The sequence below is a fragment of the Eubalaena glacialis genome, chromosome 9 (genome assembly GCF_028564815.1).
Source record: "Eubalaena glacialis isolate mEubGla1 chromosome 9, mEubGla1.1.hap2.+ XY, whole genome shotgun sequence".
In the NCBI taxonomy this organism is placed as follows: domain Eukaryota; kingdom Metazoa; phylum Chordata; class Mammalia; order Artiodactyla; family Balaenidae; genus Eubalaena; species Eubalaena glacialis.
The window spans coordinates 32,530,427-32,548,159 of NC_083724.1; the positions used below are offsets into that span (position 1 = coordinate 32,530,427).

The 17,733-nt window shown below is 39.6% G+C and overlaps 1 protein-coding gene across 1 annotated transcript in view; it reads right to left on the reverse strand.

The window, feature by feature from the left end:
* TMEFF1 (transmembrane protein with EGF like and two follistatin like domains 1) overlaps nucleotides 1-17,733 on the reverse strand; it is a 97,771-nt gene that overhangs the window by 8,036 nt on the left and 72,002 nt on the right. Inside the window, exons 7-8 of the mRNA XM_061200175.1 lie at nucleotides 17,649-17,714; nucleotides 5,930-6,053 (exon numbers count right to left, since the gene is read on the reverse strand). Of these exons, the coding sequence (XP_061056158.1) occupies nucleotides 5,930-6,053; nucleotides 17,649-17,714 (190 nt within the window). The remainder of the gene's footprint in view (nucleotides 1-5,929; nucleotides 6,054-17,648; nucleotides 17,715-17,733) is intronic.

Here is a 17,733-nt window from a genome sequence, read left to right on the forward strand (position 1 = left end):
TTAAGAGATACAAACTACTATGCTTAAAATAGATAAGCAACAAGGATATATTGTACAGCACAGGGAATTATAGCCATTATTTTGTAATAACTTTTAATGGAGTATAATGTATAAAAATACTGAATCACTATGCTGTATACTTAAAACTAATATAATATTGTAAATCAATTATACTTCAATTTAAAAAAATAAAGAATCACAGTTACTATTTTTAATAAATTTAAGGGAACTTTATCTCATTAGTCCTCACTTAAAGAGGGTACTTTCTGGGAATTCCCTGGCAGTCCAGTAGTTAGGACTAGGCGCTTTCAGTGCCAAGGGCACAGGTTCAATCCCTGGTCAGGGAACGAAGATCACCACAAGCCGCGCGGTGTGACCAAAAAAAAAAAAAAAAAAGGAGGGTACTTTCTCATACAGAGAACATCCTCCTCAATAATATAGCTGCAATAAATTCAATAATGAAGTCTCATAGGATTATTTAAAATAATGTCTTTCATGGTAGGCTAACAGCCAAAACTCAAAGCTCAGTGAAATAAAAATAGTTCCATAGGGAGCTATAACAATGTCCTAGTTATTCAGCTCTCTGACACTTTAGCTTAACCCAAAGATTAAAAATCAGAATATCAAAAAGAATGTATAGGCCATATATGATTCAGGCAATCCTCCCTGGACATTATTTACTGCACCTGACTTTAGGGTTATACTCTCCAAATACCCAGAGTATTAACTTCTAGGTTAGCACTACTTCTTCTGTTGCTGATTAAAGGCAGATCCAGACATTTGGTCCTCTACTGCCTATTCTTTCATCCCCATACCCTCCATAGTAATCTCATTCACTCCCATGGCCTCATGGGCTGACTCATTCACTCATCCATTTAACACATTGATTGAGCACCTGACATGTGCCAAGTACTATAATGGGCATTTGGGATACATCAGTGAACAAAGATCTCTGGCCTGTTTACCCTCTAGTCAGGGAGGGAGGGTCAAGAAACACGATAAGCAAATTAAATGGTTATGTTAGAAGGTGACATGTACTACACAAGAGAGAGAAGAGAGAGAACTAAGGGATAACATGAGTGCCAGGTAGGGGCCAGGAAGGGAGGACTGCAACTTTAAGTAAGGTGGTCAAGGTAGGCTTCAGTAAGAGACATGTGAGTAAGGATGTGAAAGAGGTCAGGGAGTTTGCCATGTGGACAAGTGGGAGGACAGCATAACAGGCAAAGGAAGAGTCAGCGCAAAGGCCCTGAGGTGGGAGCATGAGCGCATGGTGTGCCCAAGAAATAGCAAGTATGGCTGGAGTGGGCCAGCCGAAGGGAAGCAGGGGACCAAGACAGAGAGGTGAAGGGGCCCACCTGTGAAGTTCTCCTCATTCAGAAGATGGAGGAGTTGCCGGAAGGGCGTTAGCAGAAGAAGGACATGAACTGACTTTTATTTTAATAGTCTCACTCTGGCTGCTGTGTTGAATATGGACTATTTAGGATACAATCAGGAAGGCTACTGCATAATGCCAGAGGGGGAAAATGGTGCCTGGACTAGGAATGGCAGTGACAATGACGAGAAGTAATCAAATTCTGGATATATTCTGAAATAGAGCGAACAGGACCCCTCAACTGACTAAATATGGAGTATGACAGAGAGAGAAGTCAAAGATGTATCAGAGGTGTTTTGTCTAAACCAATGAAAAGATGGAGTTGGCATCAACTGAGATGGAGAAGTTATAGATGGAATAGGTTTACGGGAGGGTAGACAGATCAGGAGATCAGCTTAGGTCCTGTTAGCTTGGGGTGTCAGACAACCATGTGAAAATGGCAGTGAAGGAGAGAGATCTGTGAGTCCCACATTGAGGAGAGAGGTCTGGGGGTCATTAGCATACAACATGTAAAGCCCTGAGGCTGGATGGAATCACTAAGGAAAAGGACCAGGACTGGATCCTGGTGGTACACCAACACTGAGAGACCAGGAAGCAAAAGAGGACCCAGGCAAGAAGGCTGAAAGGAATGGCCAGTGAGGTAGAAGAAAACCAAGAGAGTGTCATCCCAGAAGCCAAGTGAAGAATGCCTATCACACAGGAGGTCAAATGCCACTGATCGTTCAAAAGTAATTTAAGACTGAGAATTGACTAATGAATTTAGTAACAAGAACAGTCTCAGTGAAGTGCTGGGTGGCAAAAGCCTATTGGGGTGGATTCATGAGAGATGGGAAGTGAGAAACTGGAGACAGACGATAGACAACTGTTTTGAGTTCTTCTACAAAGGAAAGGACAGAAATGGGACAGTAGCTGGGAGAGGTAAGAATGAGAAATATCTTTCAAGATAAAAGAAATAAAAATATATTTACAAATATATTAAAAAATATATGTACACAAGAATATATGATAAGAAGAAAAAGGGGGAGCACTGCTGGCAGTGACAGTAAAAAGTCTGTGGGCATTCTCCTCATCTTGCTTCAGTTTTCTCAGTGAACTTGGAAACAAGATCATCAGCTGAGAGTGAGGATGAGAGAGGAGGTGTTGACAGTCTGAAGAGAGGGGTGACGGTATAAAGCAGTCACCTTATCTAGGAGAGGAGGATGAATGGACCGCAGTTATAGAGTGACTGCCGGCGGCATACAGGGCCCACTGAGTATAAAGGTCAGTGAGACCAGTCAGTCTGGTGGGTGTAGGTATACAGCAGGCAGGAAGCTGGAATGAACCTGGATTATAGTTTTGTCAAGTGAGTATATGATGAAGCAAGAGAGGGACTGCAAGGATTGACCACGAGTTAAGCTGAGTAAGGAGGTGATGAGGACATGCAGGGTGAGAGATCAATCAATTGGAGGCCCAGTGGGGTGGAAGGACTGCTGAGTAGGAATTAGAAGGGATATGCTAGAGATGGAATGATTCCCAAACACACCTTCAATGTGCATCTGTCTCATGAGTTCCAAAACCACAGATACCCAGTAGCCTACTAGGTAAGAGGATACCCCACAGGCACCTGAGACCAAGCATTACGAAGCTCAGTACATCATGTCCCCGCAAACCTCCTGCCCCCACTCTCTTTCCCCACTCAATTTTGCATCAGCCAGAAACCCGGGAGACTCTCTTGATTCTTCCTTCCCATGACCCTCCACCAACTCCCACATTCCCATCTTCATACTCAACTGGTCACCAAAACCTATGGATTCAGCCACCTATTTTCTCTCTGCAACTTATCTCCTCATCTCATTCCCACTACAACTTCTTTACTTGGTTCAGGCTCTCACTCCTCACTCATAACACAGTCTCCTAACATTCAGTCTTCTAATCCATTTTTCACCAAGCCACCAGGGTGGCTTTCAGATCTGACCACATCATTCTTATTTAAATCCTTAAATGGCTTCTCACTGCTTTTAAGACAGAGGACAACCTCCTGGGTTGGCACAAATGTCCCTGTAAGACCTGCCCCTCCTCCTGCAATGTCCTCCATGCCCCCTTCAGGTTGAAGTGCTTTTTTGAAGTCCCTAATCACCTCATGCATATCTATGTATGACAGCATTTTTCATATTATATTTTAATTGTGTATTATTTGTCAGTCACTGCCACCAGACTGTATGTTTTTTTGAAGGCTAGATCCATGTCATATTTGAATTTGAGATCCCAGTGCCAGGTAGGATTTGGTACAAAATAGGCAATAAATAAACAAACTAATGATGGGATAATGCTAAAAGATTTTAACCTAATAATAGGACTGTGCCTAAAGGGTGTTCATCCCTGCCTGTTTACTGCTACTCAAACACATACACCTACCAGTGGAAATGCATGTGATACTATGGCCTGGTTCTTGTGGACACTATAAATGCTTAGACAAAAAAAAAAAAGATCACCTGCTTTTTGGAGTTACAAGAATGCAGAAAAGAGATTCTGCAGCATTTAAGAAACACCTCTGGCCTGAAGAAGAGGGAAAAGTTGGCCATCATCACATGTCATTCAAAAACTATTTACTGAGTAGCTACTGGAAGTGGCCCTATGCTAGGCACTAGGGAGAGAGTGGTTAGCAGAGCAGAGTCCCTAACCTAATGGTGCGTACAGTCTAATAACATCAATTGCTATTTCTTAAACACACATTGTGTAACAGGCATTGTGCTCAGCACTTTGCATACACTAGCTTATTTAATTTTAACGACACTAGGAAACGAGTACCATTATTATTTTTTTTTACAAATAAGGAAAATGAAGCTTAGAAATTTTAAGTAACTTCCAAAGGGCATAGCCAAAAACTGGCCAATCCGATATATCTGATTCCAAAGCCTTTAACTACTAAACCATTCAGTCTTTTTTTTTTTTTTTTAAACAAATTTGGTCTATTCTTCAGTTCTCTTTTCTGTTTTTGTTTTTTTATTTTATTTTATTTTATTTTATTTGTTTTTATTTTTGGCTGCGTTGGGTCTTCGTTGCTGCGCACGGGGCTTTCTCTAGTTGCAGTGAGTGGGGGCCACTCTTCGCCGCGGTGCGCGGGCTTCTCACTGCGGTGGCTTCTCTTGCTGCGGAGCACGGGCTCTAGGCGTGCAGGCTTCAGTAGTTGTGGCGCACGGGCTTAGTTGCTCTGCGGCACGTAGGATCCTCCCGGACCAGGACTCAAACCCGTGTCCCCTGCACTGGCAGGCGGATCCCCAACCACTGCACCACCAGGGAAGCCCCCATTCAGTCTTCTTACTGTCAATGAGTAAAATACTACAAAGTGACCTGGTATCACTTCATTATCAGGACGTCATCCTCTCTCATCCCTCAATGTTAGGTATCTTAAAAGACACTCTATCCTAAGAGGACAACACGATCTGATCTTCTTTCAAGGTATGTATGTCACTGTGAGACAAGTATGAGTAATCCACTGTATGATTTTATTTTAAAACTGGTCTGTTCTCCCTTGCATGGCTGTATTTTTTTCAGTGTTCAGGAAAAGGCGTGGGGTGGGGGGGAGGCTGGTGCTAGCTCCTTCAAAGACAAGAAAACCTTTCAAGCAGGAAGAAGCGGAAAGCTTAACAAAGAATTCTTAATAACCATTAAAACAGTTTATAGTGTTTTGTTTTGTTTTATTTTTTAAGGAGGAGGAGAGTGGGGCAGCGGGGCGGCGGGGGGCGGGGGGGGTGGGAAGAGTCAGGAGAATGGAGCTAAAGGAATAGAGGAACCAGGAGACCTGGTTTCACACAGCTTTCTTTTACTTCTTGAGAGAAAGATTCACTGGCCAAACTGCAGGGGGGCAGGAGTGAGCAGAATGAGAGCCATCTTCCTCAGTCTGGAAACATTGCCTGGCCCACTAGACCATCCTGAGGTGGAGGACAAGCTCCCAGAAGCAGCGGCAAGAAGGGTTATCAGCACAGACACAGAAGAGCAAAAAGCACAAAGATCATCAGGTTGAGTATCAGGAAATTTGAGACCTAGTTTTGTCTCAGCTCTATTTCTAACTTGCTACTGAGTTTGAACAAGTCACATAACCTCTCTGGAATCACACAGTTGAAGATTCACACCCTTTCTGTTTCCATCTCTCATATCACACCTGATTCTACATCCACATTCCCTTATTTTTAGAAATCTATTTTACTATATATTTTATTTGAGTTACACGTCCTCGGTTCTTAACACATTCTCTAGTCCCTCAAACCACTCCGTGATAGATTGCCTAAAAACCAAAATAATGTTGGTTTATGGCATATTTTTATATTAAAAAATATAAAATGTTAATATTAAAAATGTTAAGTCCATCTCAAAACCCTAACAGAACATCTGTTTTTGTTTTTGCATATTACTTGCCAGTTTTTTCCAAATGATGCTGCTAATTTATTTTTTAACTCACCTGCAAATAAATACTACCTCTTAGTAATATTTTTAATCCACATTTCATTGCCTTCTATAGAGCAGTGACCAATGATGGAAAAAATGTCTCACCTCTGATCTGGAGGTACTCTGACTTACCTACAAGAAGCCTTCTGAGTAGAATAAATGAATTCACATTTTCCATGGATGCAGTAACCATTGAGGTTTTCAGGGCAAGGCATGTGGTTTCCAATATAAACATCTTCCCTTTGATCACTAGCATCTTACAAGAACATAAAACAGGTCAATAAACAGTGAAAAGCAAACTGAAAAATATGGACTTTTCAAAGGTTCTAAGGCAACAAATAAATTCACCCCTTGCTGGGTAATTTGGAAAGGAAATGTATCAGATAGGAGGCTGGACAAGAACCAAGGTCTCATTATGCCACAAACACAGCAGGTAGGCTCTTTAGACTCAAAGCATTTTAAAATATTTGCAGGATGTGACCACTGTGAGCTACTGCTGTTTAAAAACAATCTGCCAAAAAAAAAAAAAAAAAAAAAACCTTCAACATCTTTGCTATAAAAATAAATGTTACTTCTAAAAGAAATCTCACCTCTGTGACAGAGAGATGGTGTATACAGCACTGGCTTTTGGAACACTGACTTACTGTAACCATTCACCTTGAGGCTATGAAACTGAGGCCAAAGAACACTGGTATGGCAGAGAACAAGTATGAGATTCTGAAATTTTAGGATAAAAGGTTTATTTTGGAATGAAAACTATCCAGCATACTGATTTTTTCCCAAATGAAAATAGTTTTGCTGTTCTTTTTATATAGTTTTTCTTCGTATATGTTACTATAAAAAAATTCAAATAATACAGAGAATAAAAAAGAAATTTAAAATCACCTAAAATCCCTCTAACCGAAGAGAACCATTGTAAACCTGTTAACGAACATCTGTTTGGACTTAGGCATACTGATTTGAACTGAACTGTGTTGAACTGAAGAAAATAAGAAGGGTGGTGAGTACTACCACTATCAGAAATGGGAAGAGAGGAAGGAAGGAAAGATAGAAAAGGGCAGGAAAGATGAAGGCATGGAGACCCAGTCTTCTAAATCAATGATATTCATTCATTCATTCATTCATTTCTCTATCCTTATTTGTCTCTTTCTCTCATCTAGTTACATAAGCACGTACTCATTCACATACTCACACAATCTGGAATGGATTTTTTTTTTTACTTTGTTTTCTGGCATATACTTAATACTTTAGTCCTCAGCTCTATGGACCCAGAGTTCCCCAATGTTTACAGGCCTGTCCACGTGTAGGAAAAATTCCCAGGCTTCCTGCCATTTCGTACAGTTCCAGCTTACAGATTCTGTGCATAATTAGCTGTGTGACGTTAAACATACCACCCTCTCTAAGCCTGAGATTTCACAACTGTAAAGTTAGGACCACAACAGGACTATACTTCATGCAGTTTTGAGAGGATTATGTGAGATAATTAATGTACGTACAAGACCACTAAACCAACCAGCTCTCCATGTAGCACATCATGCAACAGCAAAGGCTTATCTCCCCAAAATACAAATAAAGTGTTAATATAATCTGAAGAAACTTAATGGAGACAAATTAAGAAGGAATAAATAGGAGGCTATGTGTATATCTGTTTATACAAGTGTGGGGAGAGGAAAAGCAAGGGAGAAATGGGAATAGAAGTACCAAGTGTGAAAAAACTGAGAACTGAACATGCAGATTTTTCTGCAGATCAAAATTTACATACAAAAGGAAAAAAATTTTAATGATTATTAAGCTCAAAGATAAGATAACTACAGCAGAGAGTATCACGTCATCCTTAACAAGACCATACTTATGTCACTTTACCACAAATTTTATATATTTACATTATATTAATTTATGCCTAGGAAGAGAACTAAACTAGGAGAAATCCAACACGTAAAGTCTCAATTTTAAGGGTATCTCTGCTATTTTGTAACCTTAGTCAAATCATTTCTAAGAGAGTTGAATGAGATCAGCAAAGTCTATCAGAAGTATAATACAAGACATGTACATAATTTTTTATTTTCTAGTAGTCATATTTTTAAAAAGTAAAAAGAAATAGATAAATTAATTTTAATCATATATTTTATTTAACCTAATATATCAAATAAATAGCATTTCAACATATATAATCAACACATAAAATTTTGATAGTTTACATTCTTTTTTTCTCAAATAGGTCTTCAAAATCTGATGAGCACTCCACACTCACAGCACATCTCAATTCCAACTAGCCACATTTCAAATACTCAATAGTGTCACATGTGGCTAGTAGCTACCGTATTGGGCAGCACAGAATAGATGACTTACTCATTTATCATCATGCATCACCTTCCATATGCCAGGGACTCTGCTAGGTGCCAGGGACAGAAAAACGGTTAAGATATATCCTGTCCTCAAAGGGCATATAGGGTCTCCTCCAGCTCCCAAACCGTAATTCTGCTGTGGCAAAAGAAATCAATCCCTCCTTTGGGCTGCTGTAACTCTAGCACCCACTCTGTACTACATTACTCACGATATTGTCTTATAACTATTTAGGTTTTTTAAATCAGTCTCTACCATAAGACTGTGAGCTCCTTGAGAATCTAGATGCTTGTATTACTCATTTCTGTATAACTCCTGATACCTAGCATGTAGTACTTTCTTGCTATGGTATCAAGCCAAAAGTACTATTCTACCTTCGCAATCAAGCCATTAAGTGACTCGAGAAATGCAACTGTCTCCCATAGTGCTTATCACCACGCTGCAACCTCTCAGAACGTGGTATTTTCATGGTATGATACACCAGGAAGTATATAATAATGGGATTATAGAGACTGAGGTTATGTACTAACCTATAATAACAAAGTCCTATAAAGTGTATAACAAAAAGACTGTATTGGTCTATAGAGGCTGTGGTAATGTACTAATCTACCGTAAGAGACTCCTAGAAACAGCAGGAAATTTCAAGAATAATGCAGAGCTGAAAGCGATCAGAGAATTCACATGCATGATAGCAATAAGAAAAAGTTAACTAAATTAATAATGGGTTTTGAGAAATTAACAGACAAAGTATGATACCAATAGCATTTATTGAATGAAGTAATAAAGAATGTGGTATCAAGCTCTAGACAAAGCAAAGCCATATAAAACATGGACACGTCTATTAAGACTTTGAAATCTGTGTCTATTCCAGAGTCCAAATTCAGCATCCTGCTCAGTGCCAGCACTGTTCATTCCTTTATCCTTACATACTATTTCTGTGCACATCCATATGCTCAGCTAAGCTATGGAAGGTATAAGGAAAAAGTGGTCACAGTCCCTGCCCTTAAGAAGCTTATAATCAATTTAGGGAATCACACAAAATGTTGAACAACAAAAGGGAAGGGGTCCCACATGAGAGTGTACAACAAAATACCAAAAGAAGGTTTTATAATACTAGGTGCTATGGAAGTTCACATGCAAAGGAGAACTCATTTTAGGCAAAATAACCCAGGGAAGGATTCATAGAAAAGGTAGGACTCAAGTTAGGTCTCAAAGCATAGACAGATTTAGATAGAGGAATGGTGGAAACCAAAAGACAGGTATAATGCACCTGTTCTCACTCTCAAGAACGAGTGAAATGGACCTAGCAAGAGCTGTACATTCAGACTGGAGAAAGGTGTAAGTCAAAGTTGGAAAAATAAGCTGAAATCAGAGTACGGAAAAATGTGAACCTCAGGTGAGAAATGTTTTCTTAATCATATGTACAGGGAGGACCCTGAACTCCTCCTAGCTGGAAAGCAACACAATGAAAGCCACGTTTTACAAAAGAAGTTAACTGAGAGTGGTTACCTAGGGCTGGTGGTTCAGAGGCAATGAGGAGTGACTAATGGGTGTGAGGTTTCTTTTGAGGGTGATGAAAAATGATCTAAAATTAGATTATGATGTGATGCTAGTACAACTCTGCAAATATACTAAAAAAAACCACTGAATTGCAGTCTTTAAACAGGTGAACTTAATAGTATGTAAATTATATCTCAAAAAGCTGTTAAAAATTAATTGGAAGATAAAGGTAAAACCAGGTGACCAATTAGGAGGTTACTACATAATCCAAACTGTGGCACTGAAAAGCTTGAGCTCAGAAGTAGGAATAGATATTAGAAACACAGAAAAAAATAAATATGGCTGGAAGATGCTTTGGAAAGTAAATGAGCTCAGAAACTGAGATCTGAAAGGGTTCTTGGAGGCCATTTGGTCTGATGAAGGAATTTCTTTAGTTGTAGTCTCGAGATCCCATTTCTACTTAAACACTTCCAGAGATAAGGAACTCAACATAATACAGTTAATTCCAATACTATCAAATTTTCCTCATGTTAAGTGAAATCTCTCTCTCATTAACTTTGTGTGGATTTCCCCATGTCTGCTCACCACCTAACCCACTGCCTACCAATTTTTTTCTTAAGGTCAAACTCCCCCAGTTCCACCCTTTATATAGTCTGAAACAACCAACCCACTAACATTTAGTGCTTAGTACAACAGAACTGTCCTCCTTATTGAAGATGCTCCTAATACAGAATTGTGTAAAACAACTTTACTTCAGAGAGGATAAACAATTGGTCAATAAACATACGAAAAGATGCTCAACATCACTCATCATTAGGGAAATGGAAGTCAAAACTATAAGATAGCACCTTAACACCCATTAGGATGACTACTACCCCAAAACCAGAAAATAACAAGTATTGGCAAGGATGTAGAGAAATTGTAACCCTTGGGCACTGGTGGTGCAAATATATAGCAGTACAGCCACTAGGGAAAACAGTATGGTGCTTCCTCGAAAAATGGAAAGTAGAAGTACCTTATGATCTAACAATTCCACTTCTGGATATATACCAAAAAGAACTGAATGCAGGGTCTCAAAGAGATAGCTATATACCCATATTCATGGTAGCATTATTCACAATAGCTAAAACAGGAAGCAACGCAAGTGTCCATCAATGGATGAGTGGATAAACAAAATGTGGTATATTCATACAATGGAACATTATTCCGGCCTTAAAAAGGAAGGAAATTCTGACATATGCTATAACATGGATGAACCCTGAGGACATTATGTTAATTGAAACAAGCCAATGACAAAAAGACAAACACTGTATGATTTCTACTTATGTGAGGTACACAGAGTAGTCAAAATCATAGAAACAAAAAGCAGAATGGTGGTTACAAGGGCTGAGGGGAGGGGTAAATGAAGAGTTGTTTAATGGATACAGTTCCAGTTTCACAAGATGAAAAGACTTCTAGAGATGGATGGTGGTGATGGTGGCACCACACCATAAATTTATTTAATACCACTGAACTATACACTTAAAAGTGGTTAAGATGGTACGAGTTGTTATATATATTTCACCACAATAAAAAAATTGCAAAAATGACTCTAATGTGAGCCTAACGAGAGGAGAGTGAATGTAGTAAACTGAGTTCAAATTTAGACCTCCAGTCCTCCGAAAGGTATTTATTAAGCACCTATCATGTTCCAGGCAAGACGGTAGTTCCTGGAGGTTCAGGCAACGGCAGTTCAAACAAAATGTAAGTGCAAAGACCCACTAGGCAGCTGAACATATGAAACTAATTCTTAGAGAAAGATTAAAGCTAGAGAACAAGTGTTTGCCAAGGTGATAGCTGAGGGCAGATTAAATATTCTGAAGAAAATTAGAGAAAGCAGGCAAGAGAAAGCAGGCATTATTTCCACAAATCCCTACAGTTAAGAAATTCAATATACTCTTTCTTGCTTCCCCTATACCACCCTGCACCCCAAGCTTCATCACTAACACATCCTTCCCTAACCCGAGTCTCCTTGGACCCCAACAGAGAATTATTTACCTAGGTAGAAACTCTTACCTACCCTCCAACACCCCCTATTCTCTCATGTCTAAATCCCACTCTTTTCCTTATCAACCCTAACTCTTTCTTTCCTGGTCTTTCTACTCTGCCCAGTGAAACACCTTTTCTAATGTGCAGAATTCTGGAACAGTTGTGATACAAGAGAAAGAGCACCAGGGCTTAGGGTCAGAAAGTCTGAATTCTGATCATTGCTCTGCCATTCTACATGAGCCACAAACTCTCACAGTTTCAGCTTCTTCATCTGCAAAATGACAATAATACGGCTGTGATGAGGATTAAATATGCGTAAGCACCTGGCACACCGTAGAGCGGTGCTGATTAAGAATTGTTGAGTTAAGAATTGTTGAGTGGATGAACACCCTACTGTCACTCATGAACCACATGAAACATGCTACAGACAGGCCGACTCACCAATGGCAAGAACTTTTAACACAGCCAGGCTACTAACAATGAAATTAGAAAACAAAAATATTTACAATCACCGTAATAACACTGATAAGGAATTCAGTGACACAGCATTTAATACTTAAAGTAATCCTAGGTAGTAGATATCACTGCCCCCACTTTATAGAAGTGATCACTGAGGCTCAGAGAAATCAGGCCACACAGCCTTTAAGTGTAGACCAAGTCTGACTTCAGAGCACAAGCTCTTAACCATCACACTATTACTTCACCAAGCTACGCTGGGAGATGGGTAAGGAATGGACAAAAGTGGTATGTCCAAGCACCTGTCCTCTAGGCCAAGTAAATCAGATAACTTCAAAAAGGAAAGATTAAAAGGCATTAAAGATGTAATAAAGCACAGTTTCAGAAACCACAGCAGAGATGTAGCCTCACACAGCAAGAACTGGGCACAGTCCAGCACAAACAATGCCCTCAGGCAAGTCGTGACAGGCTCCATGAACAACAGCTGCAACTGTTAGTCTCTGAACAATTATAAAAAGTGTGCTTGGTCACCCATCGGCTCCTTCCACCCACAGAGGCATGCAGAAACAAATCTGCCACCAGCGGCAATGTTTTCAAATACAAAGGGGAGTATGGTTCTAAGTGATGATATTGTAAGAAAGCCCAGCTCCGGATGGCTTATCTGCAAAGCCATGTTTCACTGGCAATCTGTCCTGGTCCATCCATGCTCCACTCAAATAAAGCATCAGGAGTTGCTATTAACAACCAAGACATGCACCTAGAAGGTGCTGCTGAGGCGGAAACAACATCATCAATACTGCATAGGTAACTCTAGGGCTCATTATTTCCACAAATCCCTACAGTTAAGAAATTCAATATACTCTTTCTTGCTTCCCCTATACCACCCTGCACCCCAAGTTTCATCACTAACACATCCTTCCCTAACCCGAGTCTCCTCGGACCCCAACAGAGAATTATTTACCTAGGTAGAAACTCTTACCTACCCTCCAACACCCCCTATTCTCTCATGTCTAAATCCCACTCTTTTCCTTATCAACCCTAACTCTTTCTTTCCTGGTCTTTCTACTCTGCCCAGTGAAACACCTTTCCTAATGCACATAAACTCATCCATCTCCACAGCTGTTTGCTTAGGAAGTACTCCTTTCATCTCCCTGATATACCAAAATCACATTACTCCTCCATCCCCCTTCCTTTCATCTTCCCCTGCTGTGCTCACCACCTGTCACCTCCAGATCAGCATCCCACTCTCATCTCCCAACGACTGCCCTCCCGTAGGGGTCTGTACCATCCACCTACGCAGCCTTCTAACCATCCTCATCATGATTCTCCACCACGCTCCACAACACACACTCTCACCTTCCTTCAGTGATTTTAGTAACTGGCTCAGGTTTACCTTTTGATGAGGCAAATTTATCAAGACCATTTTTAGAAGGGCGTATCAAACAAGCTGTATTAATATGGTTAGATTTTAGGCTGTATGAAAACATCTTTGGATAAAAATGGCCACATTAAAATGTCATTTGCCACAAAGGAACTTTTTGGGTAGATGGAAATGTTATAGACTACGATAAGGTATAGTGCAGATGGGGTATATCCATTTGTCAAAACTGATAGCTAACATCTGTGCATTTCAGTGTATGTAAATTACACCTCAAAAAAAAACACCTGTAAAATAAGAATAATGACAATCCACTGGGTAGAGATATATAGGCAAAACAAGAAAGACAGAATGGTCTTAACCGTTGACGGTGGTTGGGTACATGAGGGTTCATCATACTATCCTGTTCGTTCATGTTTGAAATTTTCTACAATCAAGTTTTTAAAATATCACCTACCCAGCTCCCACGCACCTCATGCTCTGCCATTATATCCCTTTATGACTTCAACATCTGCAACCAAGCTTCTAACACTGCAATTTCAATATTTACCACAGGTTTTCCAACAGCCCAAGAAAAGCACTAATTCAGCCACCATGCTGGACATTCAAATGCTCCATTCTGGGAGCACTCTTCTCCAAGAGCTCAGCTTTACAACATTCTTACTGAGCGATATCTTCCAATTTTTCTTGCTGATGCTGTGTCCCTGCTTTTCACTTTGTAGCCTCCATTCCTAGACCCTGCTTACCTAGTCTTGGCTGTGTACTGGGGACCCGAATATTTACTAAGGGGCTCCTATAAATGCTTGTGAGAACAAAAAAAAAAAAAAAAAGCAAATGGGGTAAACATACAAAATAGAGTTACCTCTGACCTCTATTCCTTACTACTAGCACATGTGTTAACTCTTACAATCTGGATTTCATCTTCACAACTCTATAGAAACTCCTTGGTCCAAGATTACCAATGATCCCCTTGTCTTCAAATTCGATGCTTGTCATCTAAGTCCTTTATGCAGCATTTTAAACTACTAGGCAACCTTTCTGTTTGACTTCTGTGCCACTGTACTCTTGATTTTTTTCCTCTGGATCCTCTTTCTGCTTCATCCTGGCCTCCTCTCCTTTCTTTTTTCTTTCCTTCTTTCTTTTTTTAAAATATTTATTTATTTATTTTTATTTTTGACTGCTCCGGGTCTTAGTTGCAGCATGCGGGATCTTCGTTGTGGCATGCGGGATCTTTAGTTGCAGCATGTGGACTTCTTAGTTGCAGCATGCGGACTTCTCAGTTGTGGCATGCAAACTCTTAGTTGCGGCATGCATGCAGGATCTAGTCCCCTAACCAGGGATCAAACCCAGGCCCCCTGCATTGGAGGCGTGGAGTCTTACCCACTGGACCATCAGGGAAGTCCCTAGCCTCCTCTCCTTTCTAAATAACAATGCTGTCCAACAGAACTTTCTGCAACTCTTGATATAGTCTATTTCTGTGCTGTCCAATATGGTAGCCACGGGTCACATGGGGCTACTGAACCTTTGAAATATGGCTAGTATAATTGAGAAACAAAACCTTTAATTTTATTTTATTTTAATAAATTTAAATTTAAATAGCCATGTGTCCAGTGGCTACCCTACTAGACAATACAGCTCTATAATCTCTCTCACTTGTTCTCATGACTTTGGTTATCACCTCGACTGACTCACAAATTTATGCTAATAAGCAAAGTCACCTGGGTGAGTTCCACAAGCAACTCAAACTCCAAAATAAAATTAATCACCTCCACCATCAACTCCTCCCTTACCTTACCCCAAACACATTTCCCCTCCCAACATTCTTAGTTCTATAAATAGAATCCATCATCTAAGTCATCTGAGCTTGAACTCTTTATCCCCCATATCTAAGCAGGAATCTATTCCTTTTGAGTTTACTTAACTGATCTCCCTGCCTCTAGTCCAAAGTACATAATAAGCACAATTCCTGCCAGATATAATGCATTCAACTGGTTAACTTTGTTGTCTTGCTTTTTCAAATATATAATGTTTCTGCCACTGCCCACAAATGAAGTTTAAATGCCCTAGGATAACACAGCATTCAAGACTTTACACATGGGAATTCCCTGGCAGTCCAGTGGTTAGGACTCAGCCAAAAAAAAAAAAAAGACTGTACACAATCTGGCCCCAAGCTACTTTTCCAGTCTTGCCTTCCACTTCTGCCTCTTAAGCCCCCTACTCTCCAGCCAAAAAAGGATTCCTTATCATTCTCCAATACATTCTCTGCAACAATGTTTGTTTGCATCCATACCTCTACTCAGGCTCTTCCGTCCTCCTTAAATACCCTTTTGACCTCTGTTCAAACCCTAACCATCCTTCAAGGTTCAGCTCAAATTCCACCTCTTCCATGAGTTCCTCAGATCTTCACCATCCCCCACCAAATAGTAATCTCTTCTTTTCTGAGTTCTCACTGCACTTTTTAACAGCACTACATTTATGACAATAACCCATTTCTACTTTGTTAGAATTAGGTTATATTCATTTCTTATTGTATCACAAGCTCTTTAAAGATGGATGTCATGTATTAGGTATCTTTCTATCCACCAATAATTTCTAGTAAAATAACCAGTATAAAGTAGGCACTTAGTAAATTATATCTACTGATTATGATAATTTCATTTGCATTATAGACAAATTCTTATGTGTAAAGAATGTTCAGTATCTCAAAAATGGCTTAGGCACTAAATTATCCCTGTAATTTTATCAAAGGCAGACAAGTATTTTGGGTATACACAATTCCCCAAATTGCCTTAAGTAGGAGCTTCTACCTACTGAAAAAGAGCCTTCCTATTCTGGTCATGTACTATCAGTATAAAGAATAAAACTAGCACTGATCTATTATGTCTCCTATGAGAATACAGAGACTTCTTCTTTTAAATATAGCACTTTGTATCAACAGAGGAAACTGATATGTCAGGGGCTCATGGGATATAACTGATTCAAGTGACAGAAATAACAAATTATTCAAAGATAATAACAGCTACCATTTCTTGCACACTTATGAGTATGTCAGATACTATTCAAAGCACTTGACATGCATTATCTCATTTTACTTTTATGACACTCTATGAGATAGGGCCTGTTATTCTCATTTTATATATTTTTTAGAAATTAGGCATAAAAGGTAGATCACATATCTTTAAAAAATTGTCCATTAGTATAACCAAACAAATGCGTAGAATATGCACACGTGGAAAAGCAATTATACAGAAGCCTTGGTCTAGGATCCCAAGATGGAGACCTGCTTTGGTTCACTAGATATAGCCTCACTGAGCCTCAATGTTCCCACTGGTCCTTACCCCTCAGAGTAGTTGTAAGAATCAAATGAAGTAATGAATATGAAAATGAGGAGTGAAAGAACACTGGACCTGCAGTCGAAGGACCTAAGAATCTGACCTTTACTACACGTAAGACTTTGTACAAATAAATCCTACAGCTTCTTTGAGCTGCATCCATTCTGTTGACAAGTGTGGAGCATCTATGTAAGTACCAGACATTCTGCTAAGTGTTAGGAATCCCAAAGTGAACATGATAGATACAGTCTCCTGTCCTCACAGAACCCATAGCCTAGAGGGGGACACAGATGAGTAGAACAGACAGTTATACTTAGAGCAGGTTAAGGGCTTGGATAGGGGAGTATGTAGGAGACGCACCTAATCTAGATTTAAGGGTCAAGGGACAGTTCCCAAAAGGAAATGACTTCTAAGATGAGACTGGAAAGATGAATATTAGGCAAAGAAGAGTTCCAGGCAGAGGGAACAAGGTTCAAAGACCCATGCACAGAGGGCAAGGGTTAACAGTAGATTCTAGAGAGGTAAAGAGGATTTTACAAGCAAATATGAGAGAACTTTCCATATAATTTCTTACAACTGCATGTGAATCTATAACTATCTCAATAAAAATTTCAATTTAAAAAAAGCATATGTGAAAGTACTCTGTAAACTGAGAAGTACCTTAACTATTTCAGTATTATTACTAATATTCAACTGTATATTGCTACAGAGAGCAAAGTTAGAAAGGTCGTTATAATGGAAATAGAACTACTAAGGATATCTAGTGACCATATTTCAGTAGTTGGCCAATATTTGGGAAATTGTGATTCAGTACCTTTCACATCTGGTCGATATTGTAGTCCATCATCTTTCTTTCCCAACAAACTAGTGTCATCTGTGTCTGTAAGAGAAAAGTTTTC